Below are 26,973 nucleotides of genomic sequence, written 5' to 3'. Positions count from 1 at the left end.
AGACTCTAGCAACATGTGTGAGTTTGGCATGTAATAAGTTATGGAATGGTATGTGCAGGTTGATGCCATTTATATATGTTAAAAAACAGTAAGTCTTTATATTGTTTAGCATCTTATAGCACAAATATCAGCAAACTGTGGTCTGTAGGCCAAATGTGATGCTGGTCTGTGTTAGAACAACCAACAAGCTAAGAATGATGTTTACATTTTCAAGGTATTCTAGAAAACAAACAGACAAAATAAAAGCAAGCAAGCTATGGCTTTTCTCCATTAACAGGTCAGATAGACACTCTAAGGGAAGCTTTGAACTCTGAAAGAAAATTTACTGTATAAAAGGGAGAGCGCTTTAATTAAAAAAAAAAAAAGAATACGAGACAATGAATGTATCGGATTGTCTTGGTCCATTTAGGCTGCTATAACAAAATACCACAAACTGGGTAACTTATAAATAACCCACATTTATTTCTCACAGTTACGGAGGCAGGCAGTCCAAAATTTGGAGTCTGGGGAGGATCTTCCTCCTAGTTCATAGATGACCATCTTCTCACTGTGTCCCCTATGGCAGAAGGGGCTCTCTGGGGGTTCTTTTATAAGGGCACTAATTAGTAGGCAGGGCCTTCCATGAAGATCTAATCATGGAAGGCCCTGCCTAATAATACCATCATATATGATGTAATCATGGAAGACCCTGCCTACTAATACTATCACATTGGGGATTAAGATTTCAACATAGGGGAGTTCCTGTTGTAGGTCAGTGGGTTCAGAACCTGACTAGTATCCTGAAGATGTGGGATTGATCCCTGGCCTCACTCAGTGGATTAAGAATCTAGCAGTGCTACAAGTTGCAGCATAGTTTGAAGATATGGCTCGGATCTGGCATTGTTGTGGCTGTGGCATAGGCAGGCAGCTGCAGTTCTGATTTAACCCCCAGCCTGGGAACTTTCATATGCTGCAGGTGCTTCCCTAAAAAGACAAAAAGACCAAAAAAAAAAAAAAAAAAGATGTGAACATAAGAATTCGGAAGGAAGAAAACATACAGTCTATATAGCACTGACCATCTAGTCCTGACCTAGGTCTACTTGCCACTTCACTAAACAAGTCTGCTGCCCCCTACTTAACTAGAGTCACAGCCTCTCAGCCCACCTCCAGCCTTTAACTAGAGTCACAGCTCTACCACCCCACCTCCAGCCTTTCTGTCCTGGAGTTTCTCCTGTGTTTTGGAATAGCTTTTCCTGAATATTGCCTGGCCTATCTGGAGGCAGCTTTTCACCAGTGGAAATATGAATCAGATGATTGCACAGCTTCCCACCCATCCAAGGAACAATACCGAGATGTATTCTACACAGTTCCTCATAGGCACGCAGTCTTCTTGGCCTTGCCTTTCCCCATCTCACTCTTCCTGCTCTCTCATTATGGTTGCTAGAACCGCTATCCAAATAAACTGCTCCCCTTTCTTCCATGACCCAGGCTCTGCTTTGGGAAGCTTCAAAACTAAGGCAGATATGTGGTCCTGTTCCATAAGAGAAGAAAACTACCATTAGAAGGAGAGTGACATTGTGGGATGGGGGGTGCAGCAGGGGGATGCAGAAAAGGAGCCTTAATTATATTTTTACATGTTAGTTATTTATAAGTTTCTATAATAAATAGGGCAAAAGGTTAGCTTTTTAAAAACAGAGTCATGTACAGATGTTTTTACATTTTGGAGTTTGAAGTAATAAACTTTGTTTCTTTGTGAAAATAGTCTTCCTCTTTCAGTTTTTCTTCAGGAACCTGTTTCTTGTGGTGCTTAAAATCCAACTTCTACCTTGGCATATTCATCATACCTTTTTGAGTGAAATTTATTCATTAGATAAATGAAAGAAAGACATCTATATTTAAGTAGTAGAGAATATACATCAGAGTAATTAAATTGAAAGAGACTTTCCCTTCATTTTTCCCCCAGTACTTCATAGGATAACTTTTTCCTCCAATAATAGTGATATGGAAAACTTCTGCTAAGCTCTAGATGACAGGTGGAACATGGTTGAAGTCAGGAAGTATTATATAAGAGTAGATGGTAATTCACTCCAGAGAAACACAATTTGCAGGAAATTATCAAATAACTCATTAGGAACATGTCTTTTAGTTTCCAGAAAATTAAGTCCTCCTGTGGGTTTCCATGCACTGTGTAGTGAAGTGAACTGAAACCAAAGGACAACAATAAGAACACAGTTGTGTTCTCTAAGCCTCCTTAGAGAGCAAGATGTTTGTATTAGCAAATTTGGGACTTGATGCAGGCAAGACTTCTTTCAAAGAGAAGCCATATGTTCTTTGGTACATGCCAGAATTGTGACAGTCACGATTCTGTGGTCTGGAAAATGAAAGAAAAATGTTGTGTAGCCCTCACAGCAGGGATGAAACCTCTTCTTAGAGCAGCATCCTTTTGAGATGCCCAGCTCTCCTTTGGCTGAGTGGCTTTGTGCCAAGTATATCTAGCATGAGGTTTTAAAATCATCAATCCTTTCCTTTTACCCTTATTTCTCTTAAGATGAAGGCCTTCATTTGTTCCAAAAGGGCGTGCAGGGTTTGGCTCCTGCCAGCAGCTCCAACTTTGTTTTGGGCACTTTTTCCTTCCTTCTCTAATCTTCATTCACACTGGGCTCCTGAGGGAGCCATGCTTATCCAGTGTACCCCAGGGCCTTTGCACATCTCCTTCATGGTTTCTTCAGTGCTTGGCATATAAAAAGCATTCAGTAAATATTTTCCAGATGAATGAATGATAGATATTATAAAGTAGGCAGATTCTAGGTGGTGAAAGAGGAAATGTTGTGGTGGGCAACAGGCTATAAAAAGGCACCACTTTTGACGGTCTTGTCTAATCGCCAATGTTTTAAATGTGTATTGAGTAGGCCAACTCTTGCTTTCACCTTACTGTCTTATTTTTTCCATATTGTTATCAACAGTCATCCTGCCATATTATGGCAATAATAATAATGATGATGCTGTTTAAGGTACTGCTGGTCAAGAATGTGTCCAGAGATGCTTTGCCTTTATCCACTTTCTAACCTTCAGATTTCAGAATACCACTAGAGGAGTATTTTGAAGGAAAGAAGAACAGATAAATCCAGTGATTGTTCAGGGGAATGACATCAAATAGAATTGAAATAGGAATAAAATAAGCAGACCAAATTAATGCATAGTTTGGTGTACTGTTCCACTGCCTTCTTATTAGCTCATATGTTACAGGCAAACCACATGCCAGGACAGTGCTGGGCACAGGGGAACAGAGATGAACAAGACCAAGATCTCTGCCCTTCTAGGAACTCTAAAATTTTGAAGAGGCATTCAAGTAGATGATGTTAGTACAAAATACAAGCTAACAGGTGCTGAATAGAGTTAGACCCAGTGTTACTGAACCAAACTTGGGTCTGTTCGCCAGATGTGCGGCAAAGACAATTTATTACCAGGTTGTGGTGAAGGAAATACAGCGTTTCTTGCAGGGCCAAGCAAGGAGAATGGGTAGCTCATACTTAAAAGAATGTTCTTAGAGAAGGGTTTTTAAAGACAAAGTGAGGGAGAGGGCCTAGGTTATATGATCAGCTTGTGTACAGTTCTCTGATCAGAGGGTGGGTAACCATGTGGGGTCACAGGAGTCAGCATTATCAGTCCTAAGGCTCCAGCCAGTCTGGGGGCTGTGATAATTATGGACATCATGTAGTTAACTTCTTCCACCAGGTAGAGGTTTTAGTTTCTGCAAAATAATCCAAGATTATAGCTCAGGGTATTTGAGGAAGGACTAAGAGTTCTTGACTTTGTTTTATGGCTAACCGATTATTTATTATTATTATTATTATTATTAGCCATGCCCAGATCATGTGGAAGTTCCCAGGCCACAGAAGTAACAATACTAAATCCTTAACCTGCTATGCCACCAGGGAGCTCTATAACTTAATATTATTTTGTCTTGATTGACTGTTTTGTATCTGCATTTTCTCATTTTTCTGATTAAATTTGTTCTTTGGAACTTGGGGAAGGCCCAGGAGGCAAAAGGTTTCTACAAACAAGAATCAGGTAGAGGACACAAGCTTGAGTCTGTCCCTGGGATGGGCCTGCAGGATCTTGCTCAGTTTCAGCAGGGGCTGTGCAAGCACAGAGGAATTTGGACATCTTTACAGGGGACGGTACAATTAACCTGGTGATGATTTGATTTAGCAGGCATATAGGCCAAGGAAGGAAGTTATAGATTTATTAGCGAAAGACAGTAAAACCTAATTGAAAGTAATTCTTGTTAGTTACCAAGAAAATGTTTAGCAATGATTTTTTTTTTTTTAGCAGTGGAAACAGTTGTGAAAAGCAAGTTAAATTTTTTAAAGAATTTTTCACACTTTAAAATATCCACTGGTGCTTCAGATGGGTATATATTGATTATAGCTAACCCAAGTAGACCCTCTCTTGGAAAACAGGATTTTAATTGAGTGTGGGAATCAGGGGACCTGGGGTTTCAGTCCTTTCTCTCGTATGACCTGGCTGTCTGACCATAACACATCTGTTCATCTAGCCCCACATCCTCAGTGGATCCCATCCCACTCTTCAGCCTTCCCTCCAGCACACACAGGTACCTATGGGATGGTGTATTCCCATCCAAACACAAGTTTACTCCTGCAGTGCTTCTCTTCTGATGGGTGACCTGACTGCCTCTTATCTACAACCCTCACCCTAAATTGGAGCTGGACTCCTTCATTTTTGCCAGAAGATCCCCAAACAAAAAACTGTAGTTCATAGGGTCATGAAACCATTCACTTTCCTCTCACATTCTCCTCAGTTACTAGCCAGTTTAACCTCAACTGGCTAATAACTCCCTGAACCGTTATACCACAGATCTCCACGAGCTGATTTGATAAGAAAACTTAAAGAGATCACTTTTGAAAAATGCATTCTCACTATGGCATTGCATTCAGAAATTATCTAGTAATGAGTGCTTACAGGCACATTTTGCCTTTTAAAGGTCCTCATGTGGAATGATGTCATATATATATTAAGGACCCTCAAACTTTTATTTGGCCTGTATTTGGTAAGTGTTTGTATCTTCCTTCTACTGTAAGTTAGTCCTGGATCGAAGTATTTTGGAAGCCTCCATCTTACAGTCGCCATGTCCATGATGTCCCCATATTACTCTTAGGTAACAGGGTCATGTGGTGGTGCTTATAGAGTAATGGCCCTAGTCCTTTGCACTGATGAAGTGCTTTGCAGTTGACAAAGCACGTGCTCGGTTACCTTATCTAATCCTCACAACTGCCCTGCGAGGTGGCTTTGAATTATCCACATGTCAGAAAACTTGAGAGGTAAAATGATTTACCCAGGATTATCAACCTAGAAAATAACGCAAAATGTCCATCAGCTTATGGATGGATAAATAAAGTGTGGCAGGGTCATGCAGTGAACAATTATTCAGCCATAAAAGGAAAGAGGCACATACCACAACATGGATGAACCTGGGAAATATTATGCTAACTAAAAGAAGCCAGAAACGAAAGACCACAAAATTCTATGATCCCATTTACATGAAATGTCCAAAATAGGTAAATCCATAGAGGGAGAAAGTAGATTAGTGGCTACAAGGGGGTGGGGCATTGGCCTGAGTAGGGGGAAGGGGCTGAGGAGTGACTGCTGATTGGTGCAAGGTTTCTTTTTCGGTGTGATAAAATTGTTAAAAATCTGATTATTGTGATGATCACACAACCCTGCAAATATACTAAAAGTCACTGAATTGTATATTTTACTTATTTTATTTTTAATTTTTAATTTATTTTTATTATTTTTATTTTTTATTGTTATCTCCCCCAACACCTTTTTTTTTCCCCCACTGTACAGCATGGGGACCCAGTTACACATGCATGTATACATAATCTTTGCTCCCATTGTCGAGCTGCGTTGTAAGTATCTAGATGTAGTTCTCAGTGCTTCACAGCAGAATCTCATTGTAAATCCGTTCCGAGAGCAATAGTTTGCTTCTGTTGACCCCAAGCTCCCAATCCCTCCCACTTCCTCCCCCTCCCCCTGGGACAAACACAAGTCTATTCTCCAAGTCCGTGATTTTCTTTTTTGTGGAAAGGTTTGTGCTGTATATTATATACCAGATATGAGTGATATCATATGGTATTTGTCTTTCTCTTTCTGACTTACTTCACTCATAGTGAGAGTCTCTAGTTCCATACATGCTGCTGCAAATGGCATTATTTCATTCTTTTTTATGGCTGAGTAGTATTCCATTGTGTATATATACCACGTCTTCCTAATCTAATTGACTGTCGATGGACATTTGGGTTGTTCCCATGTCTTGGCTATTGTGAATAGAGCTGCAATGAACATGCAGGTGCATGTGTCTTTTTAAGGAAAGTTTTGCCTGGATATATGCCCAAGAGTGGGATTGCTGGATCATATGGTAGTTCTATGAATAGATTTCTAAGGTACCTACATACTGTTCTCCATAGCGGCTGTACCAGCTTGCATTCCCACCAACAGTGCAGAAGGGTTCCCTTTTCTCCACACCCGCTGCGGCACTTGTTATTTGTGGACTTATTAATGATGGCCATTCTGACTGGTGTCTCATGGTAGTTTTGATTTGCAGTTCTCTGATAATCAGTGATGTTGAGCATTTTTTCATGTGTTTATTGGCCATCTGTACATCTTCCTTGGAAAAATGTCTATTCAGGTCCTTTGCCCATTTTTCCATTGGGATGTTGGCTTTTTTGCTGTTGAGTTGTATAAGTTGCTTATATATTCTAGAGATTAAGCCCTTGTCAGTTGCATCATTTGCAACTATTTTCTCCCATTCTGTGAGTTGTCTTGTTGTTTTCTTTTGGGTTTCCTTTGCTGTGCGAAAGCTTTTCAGTTTGATGAGGTCCTATGGGTTTATTTTTGCTCTAATTTCTATTGCTTTGGGAGACTGACCTGAGAAAATATTCATGATGTTGATGTCAGAGAGTGTTTTGCCTATCATTTGCATCCATTTTCTCCCATTCTGTAAGTTTTCTTTCTTTTTTTTTGTTTTCTTTTTGGTTTCCTTTGCTGTGCAAAACTTGTCAGTTTGATTAGGTCCCATTGGTGTATTTTTGCTTTTCTTTCTGTTGCTTTGGGAGACTGACCTAAGAAAACATTTGTAAGGTGGATGTCAGAGAATGCTTTGCCTGTGTTCTCTTCCAGGAATTTGATGGTGTCTTGTCTTATATTTAAGTCTTTCAGCCATTTTGAGCTTATTTTTGTGCATGGTGTGAGGGTGTGTTTGAGTTTCATTGATTTCCATGCATTGTTCAGGTTTCCCAGCAATGCTTGCGAACAGACTTTCTTTTTCCTGTTTTAAGTTCTTGCCTCCTTTGTCAAAGGTTAATTGATCATAGGTGTCTGGGTTTATTTCTGGGTTCTCTTTTCTGTTCCATTGGTCTGTCTATCTGTTTTGGTACCAGTACCACACTGTCTTGATGACTGTGGCTTTGTAATATTGCTTGAAGTCTGGGAGAGTTATACCTCCTGCTTGGTTTTTGTTCCTCAGGGTTGCTTTGGCAATTCTGGGTCTTTTATGGTCCCATATAAATTTTTGGATGGTTTGTTCTAGTTCTGTGAAAAATGTCATGGGTAATTTGATAGGGATTGCACTGACTCTGTAGATTGGTTTTGGTAGTATGGCCATTTTTACAATATTAATTTTTCCAATCCAGGAGCATGGAATATTTTTCCATTTCTTTACATCTTTAATTTCTTTGATTAATGTTTTATACTTCTCAGGGTATAAGTCCTTTACTTCCTTCGACAGGAGTATTCCCAGACATTTGATTTTCTCTGGTGCAATTTTAAACGGTATTGTATTTCTGTATTCCTTTTCTAATATTTCATTATTAGTATATAGAAATGCAACTGATTTCTGAATGTTAATCTTATATCCTGCTACTTTTCTGAATTTGTTGATCAGTTCAAGTAGTTATTGTGTGGCGTCCTTACGGTTTTCTGTGTATAATATCATGTCATCTGCACACAGTGACAGTTTTATATTTTCTCTTCCTCTTTGGATGCCTTTTATTTCTTTTGTTTATCTGATTGCTGTGGCTAGGACTTCCAATACTATGTTGAATAGCAGTGGTGAGAGCAGGCATCCCTGTCTTGTTCCAGATTTTAGTGGGAAGGCTTTCAGCTTTTCTCCAATGAGTATTATATTTGCTGTGGGTTTGTCATAAATGGCTTTGATTATGTTAAGGAATGTTCCCTCTATACCCACTTTTGTGAGAGTTTTTATCATGAATGGATGTTGGACTTTGTCAAATGTTTTTTTATGCATCTATTGATATGATGCAAACCTCTGGCTAGACTCACTAAGAAGAGGAGAGAAAGTACCCAAATAAACAAAATTAGAAATGAAAAAGGAGAAATCACAATGGATACTGCAGCAATACAAAAAAACATGAGAGAATACTCTGAACAATTAGATGCCAACAAATTTGACAATCTGGAAGAAATGGACAACTTTCTAGAGACTTATAGCCTGCCAAAACTGAATCAGGAAGAAATAGACCAACTGAACAGACTAATCACTAGAAATGAAATTGAATACATCATAAAAACACTCCCTACAAATAAAATCTGGTCCAGGACCAGATGGCTTCACAAGCGAATTCTACCAAACATTCAAAGGGGAACTTATACCCTTTCTCCTTAAACTTTTTCAAAAGGTTGAAGAAGAAGGAACACTCCCAAAGACATTCTATAATGCCACCATCTCCCTAATTCCAAAACCAGACAAAGATACCACCAAAAAAGAAAACTATCACCCCATGTCTTTGATGAATACAGACGCAAAAATTCTCAACAAAATTTTAGCCAACTGAATCCAACAACATATCAAAAAGATCATACACCATGACCAGGTGGGATTCATACCAGGTTCACAAGGATGGTTCAACATACGCAAATCAGTGTCGTACACCACATTAACAAAAGAAAAGTCAAAAACCATATGAATTGTATATTTTAAATGAGTGAACTTTGTGGCATGTAAATTGTATCTCACTGAAGTTGTTGAATTTTTAATTCATTTTTCTTTCCTCTAAACCTTGGAGCTTAAGGAAAGTAACTTCCAAACAACTACCACCAGGTCCCTGACTTGATATATATTTGGCTTCACTTTTCTCTGTCATGAAAAGAGGTGCCTAGCTTCTTCTTAACAGTCTGTTACTTCTAAATATTCCTCCATCTCTTCCTGTTATGTCTAAATTGAACAAATAAGAGGACAGCCACTCAGAGTCCCTGTGTCTAGTACCTACTAATCACTAGCTGCCATGAGCACATTAATAAGCCTGAGAAACATTCAGAAAACAATAGTCTTTCCTGTGTTCTTCCCATAGTTTATTTTTTGGCATATTTTCATTAGAGCTTTAAGCAGTCAACTCATCCAAGAGTAAGTCTCCCACATATTTGAAATGCACTGAGCAGAAACTTGAAAGGAAGCCGTTAGTGCCAGTTTGGAATGCTGGATAGTATTTAGAGCCTGTCCCCAACTTGATGTACAACCTTAGAAATGCTAACCCTATAGAAATGCCAAATATTTCCCATATATATATTTGTGTTTATATAAGTATTTTGTGTGTGTGTGTGTGTGTGTGTGTGTGTGTGTGAGAAATGTATCTGTTGGTACAAAATTGACTGAGGCAGTAGGAAAAGGGACAATAAAGTAAGTAGCTTCTTTCCCACCTTGAAAGCATATCAGGAAGGAAGGAGCCAGATTAGCCCTGAGGTACAGGATGTAGTGACATGACTGAATACTCTAGCTATATTGTGCTCTAGCTGTTAGAGTAGCCTTGCCCGTTACATATGCCCTGCAGCACTAATACTAGAAGTGGTGGGTAAAAAGCAAACCAGGAATTTGTGTAGTTGGGAGGGAGGAGAGCCCTCTCTACTTCTTCTCTCACTTTAGCCAGAGTCTGGAAGATGTGAGTCTCCAGACCCCGCTGCAGTGTGGGCAGCTGACCTTGAAGCTTGGGGTGGAACAGGGATGCAGCTGTCAGTGCTCAGCCTTCTCAGGCGGTGATGGGATGCTTAGCATTCAGGAAATTCTGCCCAGGTTGTAAATGAAATCTACATCTGTAGCTGCCTTGTCACCAAAGTGCTTTTAACATTTTTAGTTCAAACGATAGAATTTCTGTAGATACGAGTTATCAAACTTGATATCTCATACAGGGATCCATTGTTCTGAGTTTTGTGTTCTTATTCTTTGTTCCCAGTTTAATTCCTCTCAGTGGGTCAGAGATTTACTGTGTAAGATGATGGGTCTGGTACCTCTTCATTGAATGCCAAGTGGTTGTCTATTCACTGTCATGCCTGTGTCTAGGTTTCCTCTTTATTGTTATTTAAGGTGAAGCTTATGATTTATTTTTGCAGTGTAGAGCACAATGCTAGCTTCCTTTGGCTTAGGAAGAGAAGAACGTTTACCTCAGGATAGAGCTTGGCTGCCACACATGATGACATAAAATGCTATATAGAGAGCTGAATGTATTGATGTGTGAAATACTTGTAGGAAGTCTCAAGTGTCTTCAGATACCCATTTGACTTTCACTTTGTCCCTTTTTGCTTTCTGCAAAACTGAAGTGTCTGCCTTGAATGGATGGATGAAGGCAGTCTAAGCACTAGTGATAGAAATGGAGCATATTTTGAGCTGCCTGCCCCACAGCTGGGACCCAGCAACTGTCAGTTAAGTGTTTTTCTTGGGCATCTCCCGCTAAAGATTATTTGTTGTCTTTTTTTTAAATTTTATTTTAAAAGGGGATTAGCATCAGAACAACCCTAATCTGAGAATATGGGGGTGCAAAATTTTCATAGCATTTTCTCTTTAAACATTTTGCATGGTATTTTCTCTCTTCCTTCCTTTCCTTATTGTTATCTACTTCGGTAAACTATAAATAGCACTCCAGCAGACAGAAATTGCATCAGTTAGGGTTCTTCAGAGAAACAAAACCAGTAGGATATGGAGGCAGAATTTTTCCTTCCTCAAAGGAACCTCAGTTTTGTTCTTACCACCTTTTAAGTCGATTGGATAAAACTCACGACATTTTCAAGGATGATCTCCTTTGCTTAAATTCAACTGATAGTTGAATTAACTACATCTACAAAATGAATATCTTCGTAGCAACACTGAGATTAGTGTTTGATTGAATAACTGGTTACTACACCCTAGCTGAATTGACTCATCAAATTACCTATAATAAAAACAGACATCAAATTGACAAAACTATAATTCAGAAAATACATGCACCCTGATGTTCATTGCAGCACTATTCAAAACTTCCAAGACATGGAAACAACCTAAACGTCCATCAACAGATGAATGGATTAAGATGTGGTGCATATATGGAGTGGAATACTCCTCAGCCATAAAAAGAATGAAATAATGTTGTATTTGCAGTTAGAGATGCAATTAGAGATTCACATACTAAGTGAGGTAAGTCTGAAAGAGAAAGGCAAATATGGTATAATATCACTTATATATGGAACCCAAAATGTGGCACAAATGAACCTCTCTACAAAACAGAAACAGACTCTTGGACATAGAGAGCAGACTTGTTGTTGCCAAGGGGCTGGGAGGAAATGGGATGGACCGGGAGTTTGGGGTTGGTAGATGCAAACTATTACATCTACAATGGATAAGCAATGAGGTCCTACTGTATAGCATAGGAAACTATATCCAATCTCTTGGGATAGAACATGATGGAAGATAGTATGAGAAAAATAATGATATATATAATATAATATATATTGGGTCACTTTGCTGTACAGCAGAAATTGGCACAATACTGTAAATCAGCTATACTTTCATAAAAAATAAAATATTAAAAAAATAAATTCAAGAGTTCCCCTGGTTATATACCCTCCCTGTGCCCCATTTTGTGGATGAGGAAACAGAGGCCCAGAGAAGTTGTGATTTCAGTTTACAAAAGAGAAAAGGGCTTTCCAGCATTTTGTCTTGAGTGAAAGCCTAGGGCTTCTTTCTCTTGCCTCATTAGCTGAGTCATCAGGCATTAGATTCTAAGCCATTCTTTAACCAGGACTGAAATCCCAAATGAACCCTCCCCCCCTTTTTTTTCTCTTTGTGAGTTCTAGTTTTTTCTCAAGGAATTTTATGACTGAACTTTAAATAGAATGTAAAAAAATACTACATGACATATTTCTAGCCCCAAGTCTGAGTCTATTTTTAGCAGACACTGTCTTTTTATATTTTGTTACATTTTGGTGGCCTATTGCAGTGGACTCTGAAAGTGTATACATTTTTTTCCCTCTTGTCAGAGATGGGAAACTTTATGGAAATATTATCCCCTGTTGTTAACCCTCCACTAAATAACCTCTTACTAGTGATGGGGCGCTGGATTATTTGTGGGAGTGGAAAAATAGATAAGTGCTTGTTGAGTTTTATTTTACGTATTTTACATACTTAATTTTTTTTAATGTTTTATTTTTTTTTGGTCTTTTTGCTGTTTTCTTGGGCCGCTCCCACAGCACATGGAGGTTCCCAGGCTAGGGGTGGAATCGGAGCTGTAGCCACCAGCCTACGCCAGAGCCACAGCACCGTGGGATCCGACCCGCGTCTGTGACCTACACCCCACAGCTCACGGCAACGCCGGATCCCCAACCCACTGAGCAAGGCCAGGGACCGAACCTACAACCCCAAGGTTCCTCGGATTCGTCAACCACTGAGCCACGATGGGAACTCCAAATTTTTTTTCTAGAAGACAGATAGGATTACTTGTGAATGAAATTATAGTTGATGGTATAAATGATCTTTCCAGGGAGGAACTGAAACTTTGCATGATCCCTCTGTAATAAATCGTCCCACCTCTCCTCGGGGGGTGTATGTGAGTCCTGAGCCACATAATCCATGGGAAGTTCTCACTATGGGCAAATGGGGCTTAGAAAATTATTACTTTTAACCCCAGAAAACCACACTAAGCTTGGAAACTTAGAACATCATGCAAGTCAACATTAGCATTTTCTCTATAGCATTTGACAAGGAATAAGAGGGACTGAAAGCTGGGAGAAGGGCTTCCTTCACCTAAACTCATTTTAAAGGTTTGGCTTCAGATATTCAAAGAAAATCAGTCTTCATCCTGGTGAATTCTTGTGTGTGTGTGTGCCAGGGGTAGGTAGGTGGGTGGGAATCAGTAGTTTTTATATTATGTAAGAGGAACCTTTAATTTTTCTTCACTATATAAGTTCTACTTATATAGAGTTAGTGTAGTTAGCTCAATTAACTCAATTTAGACAGATGAAAAATGCCTTTACTCATTTTCTAAAAAAAATATGAAGTTTCTGGGTGGGAAAATAAATATAATTTTTTTTTTTTGAAATTCACTTTCAAAACATCTTGGCATTTAGGCATTCCAATTTAATGACAGCTGAGAAACTCTAGTGTGAAACCTATATCCCATAAAGTGAATCCACCCTGTCTTTCATACATGGGAATACGACCATCTGGAAAAACAAGATCTATTTGTATTCAGCCAGATACCAAGAAAATACTGCTGTAATTTTGACCTTTCTGTTTCCTTCTAGATATTGAGTATGCCATCCAGTATTATCATTTTACCCTTTAGTGCCTTGCTAATGAATAATAATTAAACAACTTTCTTAAAGAGACAGAATATGGGATGCTTTTATTTAATAGCATACGTGATATATTTCTACAAATGTTGGGAACACAGTATTTTTATTTATTTATTTATTTATTTATTTATTGCCTGTTGACAGAAAAAAAAGATAGGATACTTTACAGGGGATATAAGATGTTTAGAAAGGAGATACAGAACCAGTTAAGGGTCCTCCTTTAATTTATTTTGGTCTTAGAATAATTCATTGAGGTACTTTTTTTTCAATTGACAGTTGTCTGCTCTGCAAGCACTATGTTAGGTACTGCAGTCTCAGAGGTTTTCAAGCAAAGAAATATGTAATGTGATTCCCATCTTTTGCATCTTACAATTCAGATGAGTGAAAGTTCTCAGCAATTTGCCTTATCAACTGTCTAGTTCCAAGGAGTCCAGCAGAGAATGTGTTTCATTATGAATGCAAAGGAGATCTAGTAACTTCCAGCTAGAGTGGGCAATCAGGATGAAGATAGAGAAGGTGAAATCTGGGTGGGCATCTTGGATAATTGGTAGGATTTGAAAATGAGAAGAGAGAAGTGGGTCCAGGTATAAGGCAGAAGGAATTAACACAGCGTATTTGGAGGATGGTAAGGAAACCTAGCTTTGTATAATGAATGATGAGACAAAGCTGAACAAAAATGAGGACATTAGGTGGAAAATAACTTTGCAAGTCTGATGATATGATTTTCAAGGACACCTTTAGAAAAGGCATTTGTAGATACAGTAGTTGGATCTTTAGTGTTTGATTGAAATGCAGTGCAGGGAAAAATCAGAGCTGCAGCTAGAGGATGGAATGTCTTTTGCCTAGAGGTGACAGTTAATGTGGGGGAGGATGAGTCATTGTTGGAAAATGTGCAGCATCCTTTGGGTTGGGAACAGTGGTCATTTATTTAAGCCATCTCCTGCTGCTTGTTCCCTTGACATTTTTTTTAATTTGGCATATAAAAAAAGTCCATCATGAGACACACTACTGCAGACTAAGAATTAAGGATTTTAATTTAAAATATGACTTGATTATATTCTTTTCTTTTCTTTTTTAAAATTGTGCCTTTTGAAAAACCATCCCTGAGTGAGGTAACCAGCCTTGTTTGCATTACTTAATGTCTCTGTTCAGCCGTCTTAACATTAATATTTACAAAATTATATTGTACTTCAGTGCACAAATCTTCACTGAATTCTTGTTGTGAGGAATACAATAAAGAATAAGATAGAGGAAGGTGAGATTTCTGGGTTAAGTTAGACGAGACTATGTGGAGAGTGTAATAGAAAGTAAAATTAGAAGCATTTGCTATCAGTGCTGTGCTTCATGGGTACAATCAGGGATTTTGAACAGAGAGATTGTTTTTAGATGGAACAGGCAGGCATATTGACTCATTTATACTGTTTTAACTTTTGCTGATGTTTATTTAAATAAATTTCTCAGAAAGCAGGCATATTAACTAAAGTACAGTAAACAACATCAGAAAACAGTCATACTATGAAATCTTGGTTTTAGGAACCACCTCACTGTAAAATAGTAGGGCAAACTATTCTTAAATAAATGGTACTAGTTAAGGAAGATAAATCTTCTTGTTGGCCAGATGATCTCAGAAAGCCTGTCTTCCTCACCTCGACTCATACACAAAAACAATAGCAGTTTTAGTAATGTTATTTAAAGAACGGAAGGAGAAAATGTTTGCCAAATTCCTAAGGAAAGAGAAGGTTGTTATTTAGCACATTGTTTAATTCAGTGCCTTGATAGATCCTTTGTGACTTGAAAAAAATAGCCTAGTATTTAAAATGTGGACATCATTTTAAATAGTCTTTTTTCTGATGAGTATAATTAGATAAGAAAATTTTATATCAACCAAATAATCAGACCATGACCAGTATCTAACTATTAGCCTCATTCAGTGTATTTGATGAACTGTTTCTCTCAGAGCAGTTCACACATCAGCTTTTGTGGAGAATAGAAAGATTCATGTTTTGTCTTTCTCCCTGCCTTCCCCTCCCTCTCCCTCTTCCTCCCATCCCCACCTCAAGTACTTAAGCCAAATAGTTAAAGCCAATGGAATTATAACCTGGTCTCTATGTGAGCTACCAGGACTAGTTCTAAATTACTAATGGCCACTGTGATCCTATTTGGTATCCCATTTGATACAGTGAGCCAGCAACTGTGATAGTAGCTTGTCGATGGATGCAAAAGGCAGGGGAATTAAAGTTACTTAGTTGAGCAATATGAGATTGAAAATATAATATAAACCCTTGTGCTTTTGATGAAGGTCATATTTTATTCCTTAGAGATGGTCAAAATGTAAATAACCCAAGGTTACCAGGATTCTCTGTTACTGTAAATAGAGACATTTCTCAGCTACTTGATTTTTGTGACACTTTTGCAAATGAAAATTAAATATCTCATTTATGGGTCATGGAAAGGGTATATGTAGATTGTCTTTGACCAAAATTGGTCTTTGGTATATAGTGAGCTCCCTGACATCAAAGACATTCTGTAGCCTATGTTTTTATTGTGTATGAGTTCAACAAAATTAGTTTTCCTGCCCAAATTGTACAAAAAAACCACATACTTCAAGAAGAAACAAGAAGGGCTTAAATATGCTGTAACTGCCATCACTTAGCAAAGTAAAGGGAGGGGAATCAGTGTAAAAATTATAGTAAAAAGTTGTTTGATGCTAGGGAAAAGTTGATATTACTTACCTTTATGTTCCCTTCCATGCCTGATTTTCTGTAACTCAAACCTGAACATGTAGGTTAAATTACTGGTACTTGGAATCCCACTTGGAGGTTCCAAACTGAATTCTAGGGCCTTCAGACCCCCATTTCTGGCTTGGTAAACATCTTTAAGAAAGCAGACAAAAGAAGCCGATTGTTGGGCCAGATCACAGCTGTGACAGGCTTTAGTTTAGGTGATTGTGATGCTAGACAAAGCCTAGATCTGTGCAGACTGTTGCAGTAATTGGAGCCAGAATCACTCAGCATATGGCTTAAGTGAGAGAGAGGGCTGAAGTCAAGGACCACCGAGGATTAAACCAGTGAATCGAACTCTGGCTGTCTTACAATTTGAATATAAAGGAACTTCTGACAGTAAAGGCCAGCACCACGGACAGCTCTTCAGTGCTGTGGTGCAAACACAAAGCTACCTAGGGTTCAGCTTGGGAAAATTGCCTTCCAGGTCCTGGTTCTTCCGCTTCCTAACTAAAGATTCCTACCATGGACAGACAGTTTAATTTCTCTGACTCTCAGTTTTATAATCCAGCAAAAGAATAATATGCTCCATGTTCTTGTACACATACTAGATGATAAATTGCAAGCGAAAGTATGTATTGTTTGTACAAATTAAAGATGTGAATACTGTTTTTATTAATGTTTCATTTTTAATCATTGAACTTTTTCTACCTAATATTGTATTATGTTAATGAAAATTGCTAGATTCTTCTCAAGTGTAAAACAACAATTAAAGAAATTGATGGAAAAGACCAGGGTACTTAAGCAGATATACAATTTATTGGTAAGAGAGGGAATTAAGATATATTGCATGTCTCATAGGTTCAGACATGGGTTCTTATATTCATTATGCCATTTAATTTGAATAACAATTCTGTGTGCTAGCAAAGAGCAGAGCAGTCAGTCCATGCCATGCCCTTCCATCACAGTGTATTCCTTCTGTTACTGCTGATGGGGTGAAATGATTGACATCTAAGCCAAAGTGGTGATAGAATTCAGACGTTTGGCTTTCCCAACAGTGATCTCTTTTAAAGGTTTTCCTTATGGAAGAAAGCGGGAGTGAAAGAGAGAAAAAAGGGTAAGGAATATATCTCAGCCCCCAACAAGGGGTTATGAGAGTTTCCATGTCCAGAATGTGGATCCATGTATCTCGGGTCCCTTTTAGAGGAGGTGAGACAAGCTCACTGGGATGACCCAGATTCTTACTGAGGTTTCTGCAGGTCTGACCATGGTGGGGAAGCTCTATAAAGACCCTCAACCCAGTGGCTATTAAAGGAAAGGAAAAATTACACTTCAATATCTGGATGTGATAACTTTATTTGACATGTCTTAGTGAAAGCATGTAACTACCTTTACAATTATTTTAAGAGGAATGAAATTCTGCTGTCATTAGTATTTAGTATTCCTGTCTTTGATGAAGTCAAAATATTTTTCTTGTGATCGTTTCATAAATTTTATTAGACTTGAGTCTTTATTTCAGAACAGAATTTGATATATAATTTCTCTATGAACATGAATTCTACATGTGGAAATTGAACATTTGCATATGTAAATCAATGAATATGAAATGTATGATAACAGGAATTGATTGGGTAGCAAAGAAATACTCTCAACATCTTTCCACATAGTTTATCTTATGTATATAAGGATGTAGGCAGCTACAGGGAGTTTTAGAAGACTACTGTTTTAATCTTTTTATCTGAAGCTCAGTTGGGTTGATTTTTTTCATACCAGTTTGATAGATGCTTGTGATTATCTGTTCAATAGCCCATTGAGGAATAGGTTGAAGATGTAGCACTTTTCTACTTAGGTAGCATTTTACATCCATTATCAGAGGGAAGTGATTATTGTATGATGCTCTTGTCCCTCCGAACTTTCAAAAGGGAAACATTAGTGATTTGATAGCTGTATGATAATTTATGTAATAGAAAAAAGAGCCCTAGGGTTGAAATGAGAATATAGAAGTTTCAGTTCTTGGTTTGTTCCCTTCCAGGTGCATGGTTTTCAATAAGTTGTTGTTACCCTCTAAGCCATAGCCTCCTCTTAGGAAAATGAGACAGCCCACCTATGCCAGAGAATAGCTGTGAGATTGTATGAGATGATGTTTTGTCAAAATGCTTAAAACCTGTGACACATTTTTAGAAGAAAATGTATAATAATTCCCTTTTTTTGGCTTTTCTTTGCAGAAAGTGAGTGAGAAGGTTGGAGGAGCTGAAGGAACCAAGCTAGATGATGACTTCAGAGAGATGGAGAGGGTGAGTCTTCATCACTTGGAATTCCCTTGACCTGCAGTTTCCTAGCATGTTGCATGAAGAAGAGAGAAGGAAAAGGGAAACTGTTCTTCAACAGCACCTAAGAAGACATTATGTTTTTCTTAAAAGTATTCTCCTTTTCATGTATATTTTAAAACAGAATCTGTACAGTATCTCTTTATTCTTACTCTCCTGTGAACAAAGCCTCCATGAAGGTAAAATGTCAAAACAGATTTTAGCATCACTTTTCCAAATAGAGACAATTTGGAGCTGATGTTTGAATTGGGGTGAAGTGGGAAGAAAAGAGGAGAAGGTGGGGAATTATGTTCCACATGTTTTGAGGAAAGTTTGAGTCACTTTCTGGCTTTTGAGAACTTTCCTGACAGGATTGTGCCAGCCAGAGGCAGCAGGTGTAGTGGCGAGAATGCAGTTGTAAGCCTGTCTGACCTTGGCCCAGCTCCACTTCTGCTCCTTGTTGCAGAAGGCTGTATATTGCTCTGAGCCTTTGTAGTTTCATATTTGTAAAAGGAGAAAACTCTTTCTTTAGAGAATTTTATTTAGGATTAAAAATAATATAAATCATTTAGCATTCACCCTTAAAAGATAGCAGGTTTGCAACAAGTAAGAGAGGAAGTGGTGAATGAAATATGCCTTTTCATTTTTCTCATGACAGATGCCGTATTTGTATTTTCTCTTGTGCTGTTCTTTCACTTTGAGACTAAGTCTTAGACCTTGTACAGAGTTCTTGAGGTGAACCTTACTGATAGGTTAGGTACCTGCTGGAGAGCAGATTTAATATGAGAGCCCAGAGTCCCAGTGAGAAGTCTGGGAAGCCAGCCTGAAGCACTGGATGCCCGGCAGCCACTTTTCCCTTACTGGACTGCAGTCTCCATTGGTCCTTATTTCTCATCTCTGGGAAGTTCTAAATACCACTTGATCTTCAAGCAAGCTGCTAGCCACTGATCTTCACTTTCTTCTGGAAATAGTATTCTACCCGTCCTTTTATAGCATCTGAGTCTGCAGCCCCTGACACATCTCCTCAGACACCTGGGCTTTGACTACTCTATTCCCCATAATAATGGAGCTCCACACCCCTCATTGTGAGCAGCCCCATAGGCCTGTTAGTTGGCCCCAGTCTCTCTCTACACCCAGTCTTCCTTTGTTTCTCCTATCTTTTGATGTCTCCCTCCCACCACTGCCCCAGAGGGAATATGTAGTATGCCACTGCCGCTGCCTGTTCGTTGATGACACACTAGGCACATATTTAGGAATTTAGAACTAAGGAATCAGAATTGAGTCCTGCTTTCAGCCTCTGCCAGGACACAAGATAATAAAGCTAGGTAGCTCACAGCCTAAGCAGAGACTGATTTTCTGTTTCTTTTTTTCTTTTTTCTTTTTTTTTTTCTTTTTAAGGCCACACCTGTAGCACATGGAAGCATATTTGACCCCCAGGCTAGGCCACAGACACAGCAACACCAGATCTGAGCTGCATTTGCGACCTGTACCACAGCTCACAGCAATGCCGGATCCTTAACCCACTGAGTGAGGCCAGGGATCAAGCCCATATCCTCAGGGATACTATGTCAAATTCTTAACCTGCTGAGCCACAAAGGAACTCCAACTTTCTGTTTCTTAAATGAGTCTAAAAAGAATAAGAAATTTGGAGAACAGAATAGAGTTTATAACTGAACAGCTAATTAAGCTTTTTGAATCCGTGCCAACCTTGCAAAACAATTGTGAAATAAAAGAAAATCTTACAAAGTATTTTACTTCAGGCAAAGACCCATAGACATCCCTCTGAGTCTGAAGGTAAGGTTCATTTCCCCTATTTGCTAGAAAATAATGAGTTTCTGAAACTTTTATTCCAAAATCTAGATACTCCTGTACTAAAATTTTGCTGATTGAAGCTCACACCTGTGGTTTTGTATTTGAGTTTATACCTGAGTATATCGAGAGATTTAGATTTCAGTGCAGTGTGGAAATTGTTTTATTCCATTTTAGTCCACACATCTTTGGTCTTATCTGTGGCTCCATGGCAAGTTGTGTACTCTCTCCTCAGTAAAGGTAGAGATTTCTGTGATAGTTAGAAAACATGTGCTTTATAAAAATTTAGAATCTCCAATCTTTTCTCTGTTAATATGTTTCTTACTCACGAAAATAGTTCAGCTCAGTGTTTCCAAGCCTGCAGAGGAATTACCTTTCCATGGTTGGTTTTCTGATCATCAGGCATTTAGAGTAGAGAGACCTTTGTTCAGCTCTGTTCTCAGAGGTGCAATTAGGCAATAAAATGAGATAAATTAGAGGTTTGCATCTAGCAGCTCTGCTGGGAGAGAGAAGTGGGTATTCCTAGAGACTGTTTCCCCAGTCAGCCACACCATCCACTCTCCTGCTGAGATGCAGTAAAATTACCCTGTGTGTCTCTTAGCCCTTGTAGCCTTCCCCTCCCAGAGCTGATTGGGTGGAACCCTGCGGCTGTGTTGTCTCTGCAGGAACCCTGCCCACAATCATTTCTATCCTCTTAAGTGCCTTGCATAGAATTGTTTTTGTGTTGATTTTAAATGGTAACTGTTGCTTACAAGCTTTATCAAACACAGACTACATTTCTTACTATAATACAGACATGTGGATTTTTTCTTAGAACAGCTGCAGATTTTTTTTTTTTTTTGGTCAAGGGAAAGTTCCAGAATTTGAGGGACTTTTGGTTTATTCACAAATTTCCATCAGTTGCCACAGTGATTGTGTGTGTGTGTGCGCACGCATGTGCACATGTAGTTATGTTCATTAGTTCACATGGAATATCTGTAAATCCCTTTGTGTGGCAGGCATCATGCTGAGCACCAGGAATACAAAGAGCTTCCATTTTTGAAGGGAGGAATTGGTGCATAATTCAGTGTCTTGTAGGACATGGTGCTTGGTGTCTTGGGAAGGATTTTCATGGAGGACCTAACTTAGGCTAGGTAGATCGGTGGATGCTTCCTAGAGTAGGGGGCACCTGAGCTATAGCCTGAAACTTTCTCTTGTTTCTGTGTTCATGAGTAATCCATACCAAGGGGTAGAGTGTCTCTTCTTGCAGTTTTAAAAGTATCATGGGAAATCTCTGCTGTTAAAACAAGGAGTCTTCTGGTTGAAAACATGGCTGTAGACCGCTTTAATGAAAGTGGAAATTTTTCAGCAGAGGCAGCCTCAAGATTCAAGACAAGCATATGTTGAGAGTGGGAAGAATGCTGTTCTGCATGAGAGTGAGAAAGAGTGGATTTTTTGTAGATCCAGCTGTGGGGGATGCTCTATAAGAGAATGTCCATGGTCAGTATCTCCATACACTCATTGGGTGAAGAGAGGCTAGATCCTCCTATTTAATGCCAGTGGTAGACTAGAATTAAGGAGTAGAAGCTCTGGGGAAATAGATGCAGGTTCAATATAAGAAAGAATTTTTGCTGTCAGAACTTTTTAAATAAAAAAGAGCCTTGGGAATTAGTGACTTCTCCATCCCTGCCCATGTTTAAAAAGGGGCTAAACCCATGGTTCCCACATTCTGGGTGAAGCACATTCGTCAGTTGTCATCTCCTTTGAGTTGTGTGGTAAGTAGTTTGTTACGAATAGTGCCATTTTAAATAACGTCAGTCTTATTAGATTCAAGTGGTCTATCTTAAATGGCAGAGAGAGTAGTCAAGTGCCAGCCAGCATGCTCAGAGTCACACACACCCTGAGTGCACCTGTGGGCACCTGCCCTAGGTTCTCACACGAATGGCTTCTTCGTGGGTGTGGTGGTAAAAGAGAAGATGGGGATTACTAAACAGAGACACTCACTAGCTGCTGTAGAATTGTAGGATGGGTGAGAGCCCCAATGAAGATGACCTTTAAAGACATCGTCCTGCTTATCCTGAGATTTAGTGAAGGCACACTTTTTCTTACTTATTAGTGTATTTCCAAGCTAATATTCATTAAAAGCAATGTACAAGAAGATTAGAAAAAACATTACCTTGGAGCAATCTCAGCCTGAGGTGTTTATATTTGTTTTCAACACTCTGGTTATTAGTCAAGCTTTCCAAATACATGAGGTAGGTGCTATAAAGCAAAGAAGTTTGGAAATAGGCAACATTCATTCTTCTGACTCAGTGGGGAGCTATTAAAACATCTCCTTATTGGGCCAGCGCAAGTTTACTACCAGACAGACTTTCCCAAGGATGCTGGTTTTATCATCTTCATGACTTGTTTAGTTAGGTGTTCTCATGACTTTAAGTGGATGAGCTTACATTCTTTTTTTTTTTTTCTTTCTCTTTTTACAGCTGTACCCACGGCACATGGAAGTTCATTTTTTAGGATAAATATAACTACTTTTTTTTTTCTTTTTAGGGCCATACCTGGGCATGTGGAAGTTCCCAGGCTAGGGGTTGAATTGGAGCTGCAGCTGCTGGCTTATGCCACAGCCACAGCAATACCAGATCTAAGCTGCATCTGTGACCTACACCATAGCTTGGGCAATGCCAGTCCTCAACCTACTGAGCGAGGCCAGGAATTGAACCTGCATCCTGGTGAATACTAGTCAGGTTCTTAATCCAATGAGCCACAATGGGAAGTCCATGAACATGCATTCTTATCCTTAATAGGTACGTTTTCTTAACTTCAGTGATAGAAAAATCAAGAATTTGAAAGATTTTAGTGTTTTGTATGACATTTTAACTTTCCTTTTGCTGGCCCCATGAAAGTTACCCCATGTTTAAGTGGGTGCTTCATTCTTCTATTTAGTATTAATCACTCAGCCCCCAAACTGTCTGTGCTCCATTTTAAGGTGTCTGTTTTTCCTTAAACTCTGGTACTGTGTCCCTGTGACAGCATCTGGTATAATGCAGTGTCTGATGGTATGAAGTCATATCTCTCAGTCCCTTTGTTAGTCCATAAGGAATGCTGAATTGTTCACTTGTGCTGCCACCTGTTTTTAGGAAACACTGTCTCCCATGGGGAAGGTAATAGTCAGATGTCTCAAAACAATAGCCCCATTCTAGTCAGTATGTCGCCTTTCATTTCTCCTGTATCTTGTCTCTAAAGACAGAGCAAGCTGGTGAAATGATCAGCTTCCATAGATTCAGCGTGGCATGCCTCTGGTTAATAAAAGCTGGGTGCAGGGAGCAGCAGACTTTTTCTGGTAACTATATCAGCCTTTGTGAGCCTGTGGTGTCTGTGGTCTTTGAAGTAGCTCCTCACCTCTGCTGTTGAAGAGCAGAAATAACCATGATGGTGCTTAAATGAAGGAGTGTGACTGTGTTCCAATAAAACTTACCCAAGGGCACTGACATTTGAATTTCATATAGTTATTATGTGCAACAAAATAGTCTTCTTTTGAATTTTTCAACCATTTAAAAATCTAACAGCAGGTAAGTGGCTCAGATTGGCCCACTGGCCATAGTTTGCCAACCCTTGTATTAGGTTGGAAAAGAAAAATATTGTAGTGAGTGAGGAGGGTTGAGAGAGCTGTTTCTCTCCCTATCCACAGTTGTAAAATACAAGATTGGATGGTGGAGGAAGACCCTTTCTTTTTGTATTGAGAGTTGCTAACATCTTGATATTGAGAAAATTGAAGTGAAAAGATCAGAGGAATATGTGACTATGCTTTTATTTTCAGAAAAAAAATACTTATTTCGCACAGAGAAGTTTTTATTTCCGGAAAATATGTCTGTATTTGTATAATTTCACTTCCCGTAAAATTGCCCCCATCCAGACAAGGCTCATTAAAGAAATGGAGGCTCAGGAGGTCACAAGAATGGAAGTTTTCATTTAGGACACATCAAAACTTACTTTCAAGCAATAGGAAAATTTGGACATTGAGAAAATCATGAGCTACATGCCATAAGTTCAGAGGTCAACTGTGCCATTCTCACATGGGAATAAGTTCGTGCCAGTTATAATAAATGATTTAAGTGGAAATCTTCTTTATGATCATTATATCAGGCCTTTTAATAAGAGACTATGTGCTTGGATATTGACAGTTGTATGTATAAATAGCTTTCCTGTCAAGTGCCTAACAAGACGTGTTCAGGGTTCTCACAAAGTAATGGTCTCATCCTGTCCATGGCGGGCACAGTATAAATTCATTTGGCAGAAAGAGTGAGGACAGAGGTGGAGAGAAGTTGGAAGGTGGTCAGCCTCCTACTGTGTGATGGTCATTGGGCAATTCAGTTCCTCCATTTCTTTCTTAGAAACCCTCTTATCCATGGACTTTAGAACTATATTTCTTTCCAAAATAGCCACACGGGTTGTGTGACTTTAGGGAATTTATTTCCCTTCCCTAGGTCCAGATTTCCATATTTAAAAAATTAAGGCTTTGGTCTATATGCTGTAATGGTCTCCCTCTCTTATGTTCATTGACTCTGTCAAATATAAAATCAGGAGCAAGAGTCTAATAAATGAATTTGCTAGTAGCTCTTCTCTATTTGGTGTATGTCCTCATGATGTGTTACACAAATAATTGTATTGGATAAAGTTGTTTTCTTAGGTGGATTTCAAGTGAAGGTTAGTTTATTCTATGATCAAAAGAGTTTAGCTAGAAATTTCTCTAGAATGATATCTTGATTAGGTATAAAGTAAAAGTATTGGAGGACTCGGCCTTAGTGGGCACAGCAGCTGGGGTTGTGTGGGCTCTTTCCTGGGAGACTTTGGTCAAACCATAGGGGACAGTGAGGTGGTTTTTATTCCTGCTCTCCTTCTAAGATGGAATCCTGTTTTAGGGACCAAAGAAAACTCTTTAATGTTGTTGTCTCCAGTATCTGTGTGCCTCCTCTGAGACCACTGGCTTTTAGTCAAGCCAGTAGCTGCTCTTTATAGAGCCTGAGTACTTGGGTTTCTATGACAGAGCCCAGAGGGGAAGGGGGGTTCAATAAATGAGAAGCACTTTTCATGCCTTCCCAAGGTCCATTCCAGATATGCACTACAGGCACCTCCATAGAGAAGATTGTGTAACTGAGGGCATGTGGTCAAACAAGTTGGTGTGTGAGAGCCTCCTTTTTGAAGAGGCTCAGGGTAGAATAGTTCTTGTGAATGAAGTTTCTATAGACTTTGAGGACTTTCAAAACAAAACCAGAAGCTGGCTAGAAGGTGAGTTCCTCCTGGTCCTGTGTGGTTGGCCTCTGCCAGGTCTCCAGCCCCACCAGGAGATGGTATAAAGAGCCTTGCAGCTCTCACTGGGTATCTCTCTTCAGGTTGGGAAATGTCCATGTTGCCTTTTTATGCTATCCAGACGTATGTGGTAGTGATTTGTAATTAACAACCCATATGCCAGAGCCAGAATTGGACACGTTTCTTAAACTCTCTGTGTCTGTTTCATAGGGTTTCTGAGAATTTAATGTATTAAGTTGTTTACAGCCCCTGGAACAATTTCTGACAAATAGAAACCACTTTATAATGATGGTGGTCATGATTATTATTGAGGACAGAGATGAGGAAAAGGTAGAGTTTGGTTGGCTTCCTAACATCAGATGACATTAGAATATTAAGTCATCACTCGACAGTTCCCCTGGCCCTCTCTCTTAGAAACTTTCACCTTTGGGACTACTTTTCTTCCCACACAGGACACTTGGATGCATTTGACATCGAATGTCTTAAACCCTTAAGTCATGTACTCAGCAGACATGTTTTCTTCCTAACAAGCATGTAACCTAGACTCTCAGCGTGTTTGCTCTGCACACAACCTTTGATTTCATTTCCATGACACTGAGTACATAGCGGTTGGTTGGCATGCTGGTAATATTTACCGGATCTCTCGATGACCACCCAAGTCCTGCGCTGTACCACCCTGGGGACCACTATTTACTTCAAAACTAAATACTATTTAGCCACGTACTCAAATCTAAGACATATTGAAAACTCAAGTTAACCAAAAGGACATGACACAGGGTTCATATGTGGGCAGGTATCTCTTAAAATAGGAATGCTTTTTAAGGTAATTTTATACAATGATGACCTCATAAGAAAAAAAAAATGTTTTCTTCTGTGCTCACTGTAGTAGCAAATTCCCCACTCATATAGTAATCTGACTTCCATGGAAGGAGAAATTATTAAGTATTGAAAGGCAAAGCTGAAAGAGAAAATCTTTTGGTTATGGTTTGGTTTCTGATCATGAAAGAGGAAGAGGCTTACCCATCCATGAAAGGAGGATAGGAGGGTGCATTAAGTTTCATTAGTCGCTTACCCTGTGGAGTGAATGAATGGATCACATGAGAAAAGGAGCCCATGAGGGAACATAAACATAGAGAGGACCTCACTGCATGGCCTCTCCATGTGGGGTGAAGGGTGCAACAGAGAGAGGCCATGGTAACCTACTGAGTGCAGGTACTGACCATACAGAATTTTAC

The 26,973-nt window shown here is 39.1% G+C and overlaps 1 protein-coding gene across 1 annotated transcript in view; it reads left to right on the top strand.

The window, feature by feature from the left end:
* Positions 1 to 26,973, top strand: part of SH3GL2 (SH3 domain containing GRB2 like 2, endophilin A1) — a 202,852-nt gene that overhangs the window by 132,744 nt on the left and 43,135 nt on the right. Inside the window, exon 2 of the mRNA XM_047767603.1 lies at positions 18,563 to 18,631. Within this exon, the coding sequence (XP_047623559.1) occupies positions 18,563 to 18,631 (69 nt within the window). The remainder of the gene's footprint in view (positions 1 to 18,562; positions 18,632 to 26,973) is intronic.

Source organism: Phacochoerus africanus, chromosome 2, assembly GCF_016906955.1.
Source record: "Phacochoerus africanus isolate WHEZ1 chromosome 2, ROS_Pafr_v1, whole genome shotgun sequence".
Taxonomy (NCBI): Eukaryota; Metazoa; Chordata; class Mammalia; order Artiodactyla; family Suidae; genus Phacochoerus; species Phacochoerus africanus.
The sequence above is the reverse complement of the archived record's forward strand: the minus strand, read 5'-3'. Positions and strand labels throughout refer to the sequence as shown.